Raw genomic sequence first — 8,861 nt, 5'->3', positions numbered from 1 at the left:
GGTGATACTCTTATTTTGCAAAATGCATTGCTCTGAAATCTCTGAGTAAGGTTGAATTTAACCTACATAAAATGCTAAGGTTTTTTTAGGCATTGTCTCTGACACACCAGCTGACAGATATAAAAATAGCTGTTATTTCTACAACCAAAACTAAGGGGTTTTTTGCAGCAGTTTTTACTCCAAGCTTTCTTAGTTCTGATTGTATTTTGAATTGAATTCTCTAGCATATTTTCTTTATGTGGTTGCATATCTTATTTTTCCTTACAGACGCCTCCACCTCAATAAGAAAGCCACAGACAAACAGCCATATAGTAAGCTGCCTGCTGTTTCACTTCTAAAGCCATTAAAGGGTGTGGATCCTAACCTGATCAACAACTTAGAAACCTTCTTTGAACTGGATTATCCAAAAGTATGTATACTATTTAGTATCTTTTTTTTTTTCCTCCCACACATCCAGAAGTCATATCAGTAGCTTGGGCTAGAACAATGCAACTTGATTATGTCTTGGATTGTTCTTCCTTCCTCAGGAAATGCATAACTTTACATGTTGCAAAAAAAACCTCACTGCTTTTTAAAAAGATGTCTATAAAGGAAGATGACCAAGGTTTAGGGATGAAACATACTCTATGCTAAGATTTGTTTAATCAGTGTTCCAATATTGGGGTGCTTATAGCAGTATGAACCACTTCAATCTGTAAAAGACCCTTTGAGAAGCCAGGCACCCTCCCCAGTTAACTGCCTTGCTGTAACAGATTCTCTAAAAGGGAATAAAAGAGAATCTAAAAGATTCTCTAAACTGATAGCTTGAAACTTTCTGGTGGTTCTTATTGGTGACTCATCTAAGGAGGAATTACTCAGTGATGAGGTGATGTACCTCACAAATTGCTGGTAGGTAGGATAGTCTGCAAGCCACTTATTGGTGTTGGGAAACAAATAGTTAACAAGCTTACATTTGTTGCTGGATGCTGTTTGACTTTGTAATACAAGTGATAAGTAATCTAAGTGATAAGTGTCAGATGCTGTCCTTGCTCTAAGGAGCTTACAACTTAAAGAAGAAATCTGCAAATGCTTGCTTCTTCATTCACTGCTTGGTTTATGCTCCTGTGGATAAAAAGAGGACTGCATTTTCTACTGTGTATCTCTTGAATTATAAAACTTGTGATTTACTTTCAATTAAAAACTCCTTTCTCTATTCTTCCTGAAATTGCTTCTGACACTGCAGCTTAAGTTGTAAAAGGTGTGAGGTTTGTGTAAGGTGTACAGCTGGTTTCCTTGGTGTATTCTGACAGAGAGCTTTAAACCTACTCCGAAGTAGGCGGGGTAAAGCAAACAAAAAACCCCACAATTTGAAACTTATTAAAAGTTCAGTAGTTTTTTTGTAATGAAGCTTGGGGCATTTTGAAAAGCATCAGGCATGTACGTTTGAATCCTTTTGACTCAACAAGAGCAATAAAGTGTGGCCAAGACAAGTTTAAAACATACTTGGGGCATGCTGTGTATACCAATATTGCAGACAGTGCAAAGAAGCTGCAACAATACCTTAAGCTATTTTATTACTATAATGAACATCAAAATATTATGCAGCTTTTTCATTTTATGCTCTACTTCATTACTACATGCAAAGGCTATTTACTGTGAATTTTTCTATTTTCAGATATTGCAATGTTAAAGTTTTCTGTTATTTCTGGTTTAATTTGTTGGAGAACAGGGATATAGAAATGTAATTACAACTGTTGATTGAAGACTACTTATTTAATTACTAGCAAAAATAGTTGTTCTTTTATGTATTTAATTGGATGAGCAGTAAAGAATTAATTTCTTCAGTTGATAATTTCTGTGGTGTTCATGCTATCAGGATTGTTCTATTGAGGTGGAAAGACCTGTCTGCTTAATAAGACGTATCTTTTTCCCTTTAAATTACATTTTCCATGCTGGTAAAATGAGAGGAATCAAATACTGCTTGCTCTTTAGGCAAATTGAGTTTGCATTCTGAGAGGTAGAGGTGTGTGCTTAACTATTTTAAGTTTCCACAATATTCTGAATGCAGTTAGAATTTTGGAGTGTAACATTTTTTTCTTGAGATAATGTATTTATTTTAAGTTAATGTCTTCTGTTGAATGAAATACTTCTTATGGAACAAGAACTTCAGAGATTGCCATCATCAAGCCCTAGGCAGCTTTTGAAGTTCAGATTATGTTTTGTCAAAGTAGTTTACTGAAAATGAAGTTCATTGAGGTGATAGAATAAGAACTGTTCTGATCACTAGTTGGGACTCTTGTTTACAATTGCTCTATCAAATGATGTCCATGAAAACTGTTTTTAATGAGAATGATTTTTTTTAAATCTTAGACTGTAAAAATGGCTTCTAGGAATCTTGATCTGAAATTTGCATTTTCTCAACTTTTTTCCTTGGGTTGGAGCTCTGATAACTTGCTGTTCAGCAATTTCGACAGGGAGAGAGGAGGGTTATATCAAGCAAGGAGCATTCAAGGAATTTGCTGTTAATGCAGACACAAATACCTCCATGAAAGCTTGCAAAGCTTTTTATTTTTAATTCTGTAACAGTGTTCTTTATTTTTCTGGTTTGGTACAGTAAAGCTTTACTCTGCAGACCTTATTGATATTAAGTGTGTGTGTAAATACATTTTGTTTTTACTAGTATGAAGTACTGCTCTGTGTACAAGATCATGATGATCCAGCTATTGATGTGTGCAAAAAGCTCCTTGGCAAATACCCAAACGTTGATGCTAGGCTGTTCATAGGTAAGCAATACAACTCAAAGGTGAGACTCTTACTTGTAAAATGTTTTTAAGTCTTCAACTCTGTATACAGTATTCTAAAATAAATACTTGTCTGGTTCAGCCCATGTCGATTCTGTAGCTTGGTCATCTATTTGGAGTAAAGAAGTGGGTTGGTAATCACAATCTGTGACATCAGGACAAAAAAACTCCAGGAAGAATGATTTATGCAACCCCTACAGCTTTTTCCTTCTGAATCTGAAATACAGCAATTTAATTTCTGTCTTTGCGCTGAACTGAATGTTCAGGAAGTGACTTGGAGTTGCGACTGTGTTTGAGCTTGAGGTCCTGCAACAATCGTTTTTCATCAGCTTAGACTGTAGGGCTCTCTTCACTTTACATTTGAATCGGAGGAGGGAAGGGGTATTAGAACTGGGTAGTAGAATGTAACTTTTTTTCTCTGACGTGAAACAAACTGAGCCATGTCTGTCAGTTAGGAGCATAAGAGTGCATCTTGCTTCATTCTGCTTCTTTTTCATTTTTCTGCTAAAATGAGTGCAGAGTATAATGGTCATACTCAGTAGTCTTAAGAGATAAGAGAATGCAGTAGTAAACTCATAGTTCTACCACACTTCAGTTACATTCAGCTTGTTACCCTGCCATTTTGAGGAAGCATTTAAATATTTTTTTTCTTTTTAATTCTCTGCATGATTGTACTAAGACCAAAAATACAGAAGTGAAGGAATACTTAAATTTTAAATCCTTCTCATAAAAGTGGACTTCAAGAATTAATGGGTAAACTTTTACTGTTCTTCACTTAATATATCTAAGTATTTTGGGTAATGAGTCTGAGTTCTAAAAGAACACCATAGATTATTTGTGTTTTATGTTAATATTTTTTAGGTGGCAAGAAGGTTGGCATCAACCCCAAAATTAACAACTTAATGCCTGGCTATGAAGTTGCAAAATATGATCTCATATGGATTTGTGATAGTGGAATCAGAGGTGGGTGTGTGTTGTAATGTTCTGATTTACATTGCTCTTACTCCCTGAAAGAAAGCAGTTATTAGAGAATATTTTCACTGAGAATACAAATAGAAATGAAAGTTCTAAATCTGGAAAAAAATACTTTCATGATATAAAAATGTTTACTCTCTAATTAAAGGCGAAAAATCCATTTCAGAAAACACTGTTCAAACTGTTTCCATTGTATTTGTTGTTGATTGTAATAATGCTGTTAATAACTATTATTATTTTTCTGAAACTGCTCCAAAAGAGTGTGTAACAAAGTATATGTGCTCTTGATATTGGTAATAAAATGAGAACTAGTGTCTCTATACAGCAGCCTGCTAATGACAGAATTGGTCAATGAACTGTCTTTTTTTGTCCCTCAGTAACACCAGACACACTGACAGATATGGCCAACCAAATGACTGAAAAAGTAGGGTTGGTCCATGGTCTTCCCTACGTTGCAGACAGACAGGGTTTTGCCGCTACCCTTGAACAGGTGAGCGCAAAGTTTTCTTTTTTCCCCAAGATTTTGCTGAATGAAAATTGTATAGTGCCTCTTGTACCTTATGAGCGAAGAAGTGTTTATTCTCAGCTCAAGTCACACTTCAGACTATCTAGAATAATTTTTAAATGCTTGAAAATTCTACTGTGGTGCTCTGAACATTGATTCAATAATTAAGCTTACAATACAAACAGTAAAGATTACAGGATTAAAATGATGGATTATTTAAGAATTTATTAAAAATCAAGAACTCTTTGTAGTGCTTAGTCAGAAAGGGCCATTAATTCTATCTTGATGTCTGAAAAGGAACACAGAAATGGCCATGACAAGTCAGAGCAAAGTCCAGCTTACACAGTACCTTATTGCCAGCAGGCGTTATAAGGAGAGCCTTTGAGGACATTAGAACACAAGCAAGGCTTATATCCTGTTTTCCTGTAATCCTGTCTCAACTTTCTGCAATTTTCAGCTGAGAGACTTCCTGAGCAGGAAGTAGACTTGTATCTGGAGGTTTAGTAAATATACTAGTATTTTAGTTAGAACAGATTTCTTACATGAACTTTCCCATTCTTTCTTTGAGTCCATATAGATTTTGAGCATCTATAATTGTCTTTACCAGGAAGTTCTGTTAACTGTTAGAGGAACCACCACCTTGTTTTCTCTCACCCTTGTTCTTCTATAGTGCTATTTCACGTCTCCCAGTACTGTTTTGGAAGAGAAAGTGAACAGTTAATTCCTATCCACGATCTTCATATCACTTGTTCTGTCCTGTTCTTCTCTGCTCTTCTGGAAGAGCTTTTTGTTTCCAGATCCAGTATACTGCAAGATGAGCATGCCTTTTCTCGAATGAGTAACTGTATTAGTAAAACCTGCGTGAAGGCCATCTGTAGGAAGAATAGCAGTGAGAAGTGCTGCACTGATTGCTGCTGTCTCTTTATGTGACCCTCCTAGTTTTATGTTATTCAGTCTCGTAAAAAGACTCACTCAGAATCTGAATCTTTTTCTTTGCTATTTCTGTTTGCAAGTACATTAAGTAAACAAAATTCTCCTGCTTCTGTACAACCATATAATAAATTTCTAAGAACATATATGCAGTAATGTGGTTAATCTTTATAAAAGCAAGGAGGCAGCATGTCTGTCAGCTATCACCAAATAATATATTCATCCTACTGATAAGTAAATTTCTTAATGGATTTTTAATATATGTATTCTCTGAGAACAACCTCAATAAATCAGAAATTAAGTAACAAATTAAATATGGTAGGTTAATATGTGGATGTAAAACCCTCTTATAGCTTTGTAAAAACACAGACAATATCACTACTAGATTTCTCAGATTTGGTGGTAGCATCGATTTCTTAGATCAGTGGTAAAGATTTTTGTAAAATACATTGTCTTAACCAGCCACGTCTGGCAGTTTTTGCCCTCTAAACTGTTTGGGAGAAAAAGTTGTCAGTGAGTAGTAATTGCATAAATACATGTAGAATTTCAAAAGCCTTATCTTGTTTTGACAGGTTTATTTTGGAACTTCACACCCAAGGTCATACATTTCAGCCAACTTAACTGGCTTTAAGTGTGTAACAGGAATGTCATGCTTAATGAGGAAGGATGTCTTGGACCAAGCCGGAGGACTGATAGCTTTTGCACAATACATTGCTGAAGATTACTTCATGGCCAAAGCTATAGCTGACCGGTAAGATGACTCTGAAGTAAGCTTATTGCTTTAAGTGCAGTTTAAATCTTCTTTTAAAACACATGGTAAATATTATATGTGAAGCTGACCTGAACATCTGTACTTATATACAGCAAACATGCCTATGATGTGTGCTTTATCCTATCAATATAGTCTTTTAGAAATTATTAGGCCATATCATTGTCAATTAATTTAGAAAAGAGTTTCCGAGAACTTGGTTTAAGTATTATTCAAGCGATATTTGCTGTCTTACAATGAGGAGACTTGATAAAATACATTTAAATTTTTTGTAATAATATAGAATCATAGCACATATGGAAAAGGAACTTTTCAAGCCTAATGAAATTATTGGGTGGGTGTTCTCATTATTTTTTGCATCTCTTATTTGAATATTTTTTTTATAATAATACATTCATTTTTCAGGGGCTGGAAGTTTGCAATGGCCACACAAGTTGCAATGCAAAACTCTGGTTCATATTCTATTTCTCAGTTTCAGTCCAGAATGATCAGGTAAAATTCTAATTCTTACTTCCTCTCCCACCCACCCCTGTCACCTGCTTCTGATGTAGATGGTAGTTGTTAAATGCTCTGTACAGTATCTTTGAAAGGGAGAATTTTTCCAATATTTTATTTGGAGGTGTAAATTAAGTGAGATTAAACTAACATTGTCAGGAAAGACCATGATGGCTTATCATTTGATGAAGTGGGGGAGGAGAATGTAAAGAATAATGCATAGTCAGAACTGATTTGTTTGTCTTTTTCTAGGTGGGCCAAACTGCGAATTAATATGTTGCCTGCCACAATAATTTGTGAGCCAATCTCAGAGTGTTTTGTTGCCAGTCTAGTTATTGGATGGGCAGCTCATCATGTGTTTAGGTGGGACATAATGGTATTTTTCATGTGTCACTGCTTGGCATGGTTTATATTTGATTACATTCAACTAAAAGGTGTTCAGGTATGTATCTTTGTTTTCTTTGGATGTTATTAAAGTTATTAGTGCCACTACTTAAGCAAAAAGCTAAGCCTAATTATAACAAAATCATTTTCTTGACATCAAGGAAACAGCAGGTTAAACCCTGTTACTTCAGTCTTCCAGCTTCAGTTATAGTAGCATGAAAAAGTTGTGTCCTTGGTTGTATTTTCTTTTCTATATGCACCTGACTCTACCTATGCTCTGAAAGTTTGCATGTCCATGCCCTTAATCTTCATGTTTCCAGTCTGCTCTACCTAGACATATCCAGAAGTTTTAACCTTTTAAACAATACAAGAACAGCAGCTTTGTGGCATTTCATGTTTTTTATTTTTTTCTTTTATCGTAGTTGTTACTTTGTCTTGTATTTATTGAAGTGTATAGGTAGCCTTAAGTGTCTTTTTCACTCTATTTTGGTAAGAATGGACTTAAAGGACAGCTGTAGCCTACTTCTAAAAATTCTATCTTCCTATCACTAGAAGTGAGGCCTCAAAAAACTTCTAATGTAGAAAGATGTCACAAATCAGAACAGCATTTTTTACTCCAATGCTGCAGGAACTGTTTAGACTCGTTTCTGCTGTGACCATATTCCATCTAAATCTGATCCACAACTACTGCTGTATCCTAACTTATCCAATAGTTCTCATCATACTGAAAAATATCCTTTTGGTAGACTTTAACACTTACTGGGGAAAAAAAAAAAATTTTAAGGCACTGTGTTGATTCTGTAGGACTCCAGAAGGCCAGTTTAACAGTTACCTTTCTAATTACTCTTCTCACCACCTGCAGCATGTAAAAGAGCTTTGTGCCTACTCTCCTTCTCCTGAAGCCTCTTCAATTTCCAGCTCTGTTTTTAGCTGGAAATTTTCAAAGGAGCAGAAAATATAGAGAGGCTGCAAGCTTTCTTCTTAGTCCTGTTTTTCTATGCAATAGGCCAAAGGCTTGTTTATTTGAATTTCATCCCTCTGGGAATATGCAGGAGAGTGTTCCGTCTAGTTGATGTTCTTCTGGGGTCTGTGGCAAAAACCCGGTGTCTGCTTGAACACAGTTTTTAAAAACTTTAAAAAGAAAAAAGTGGAATTGTCACACTTTTCCTTGCCTTTTGCTTTACGTACAAGTTTCTCTTTAAACCTTCTGGGTCATTCTGCAAAGCTTCTCATGTTTAATATGGGCAGTCATATCTTGAGGAGGAACATGTTCTTGGCTTATTAAAAAATATGCTATTGTTATGTAAATCTGTATAATAAGGTTTAGAATAGATTTATGTATAACACAAATTTTTTTAATTACTGTAAAATGCCTTTTGATCAGCATGTTAAAACACTTGGGTTTTTTTTATATTCCTAGGGTGGCGCTCTGTGTTTTTCAAAACTTGATTATGCAGTAGCTTGGTTCATCAGAGAATCCATGACAATTTATATTTTCCTATCTGCTTTGTGGGACCCCACTATTAGCTGGAGGACAGGACGCTACAGATTACGTTGTGGAGGCACTGCAGAGGAAATTCTTGATGTATAGCCACAGCTTTGTAACTGTAGATGTCAAAAAGAGAAAGGGGAATAAAAGTATTATAAATTGTTTATATAAATACTTTTAAGAAAATCTACCTTCAGTAGTTTTATTACTTGTATGTTTTGGTATCTGTAATTTATTTTTGCATGGCACTTGCATCTGTGAAAATACATCTGTAGTCTTGGCGAAATGGTACTTTGCTCCTATGTACAAATAGAAATGGAGAGAATTGGTCCTGACATCAACTTCCTATAGAAATGCTCTGCAGTAAACACTTTAAAAAAAAAAAAAAATATATATATCCTACTGGATATAAACAGCTTCTTACTCCATGGTGTGCTAGCCTAGCAAATCCAGGGTTCAGATAGCTATTTTCCAGATGGATTGTACAAAGTTGTGCATAGTAAAATCACAGAAGTACAGCTGCTTTCTGTTTTA

The 8,861-nt window shown here is 35.2% G+C and overlaps 1 protein-coding gene across 1 annotated transcript; it reads left to right on the top strand.

Annotated features, from left to right (window-relative positions):
- Positions 1–224: 224 nt before the first annotated feature.
- Positions 225–8,495, top strand: UGCG (UDP-glucose ceramide glucosyltransferase; the record flags this gene model as incomplete). The annotated part of the gene is made up of 8 exons (XM_010088028.1): positions 225–409; positions 2,660–2,762; positions 3,642–3,743; positions 4,133–4,245; positions 5,763–5,941; positions 6,365–6,451; positions 6,707–6,896; positions 8,259–8,495. Coding segments are annotated over 8 exons (1,130 nt in total), but the record flags the coding sequence as incomplete, so codon positions are not given.
- Between the last annotated feature and the right edge of the window lie 366 nt (positions 8,496–8,861).

The sequence above is a fragment of the Pterocles gutturalis genome, unplaced genomic scaffold (genome assembly GCF_000699245.1).
Source record: "Pterocles gutturalis isolate BGI_N339 unplaced genomic scaffold, ASM69924v1 scaffold48331, whole genome shotgun sequence".
Taxonomy (NCBI): Eukaryota; Metazoa; Chordata; class Aves; order Pterocliformes; family Pteroclidae; genus Pterocles; species Pterocles gutturalis.
The sequence above is the reverse complement of the archived record's forward strand: the minus strand, read 5'-3'. Positions and strand labels throughout refer to the sequence as shown.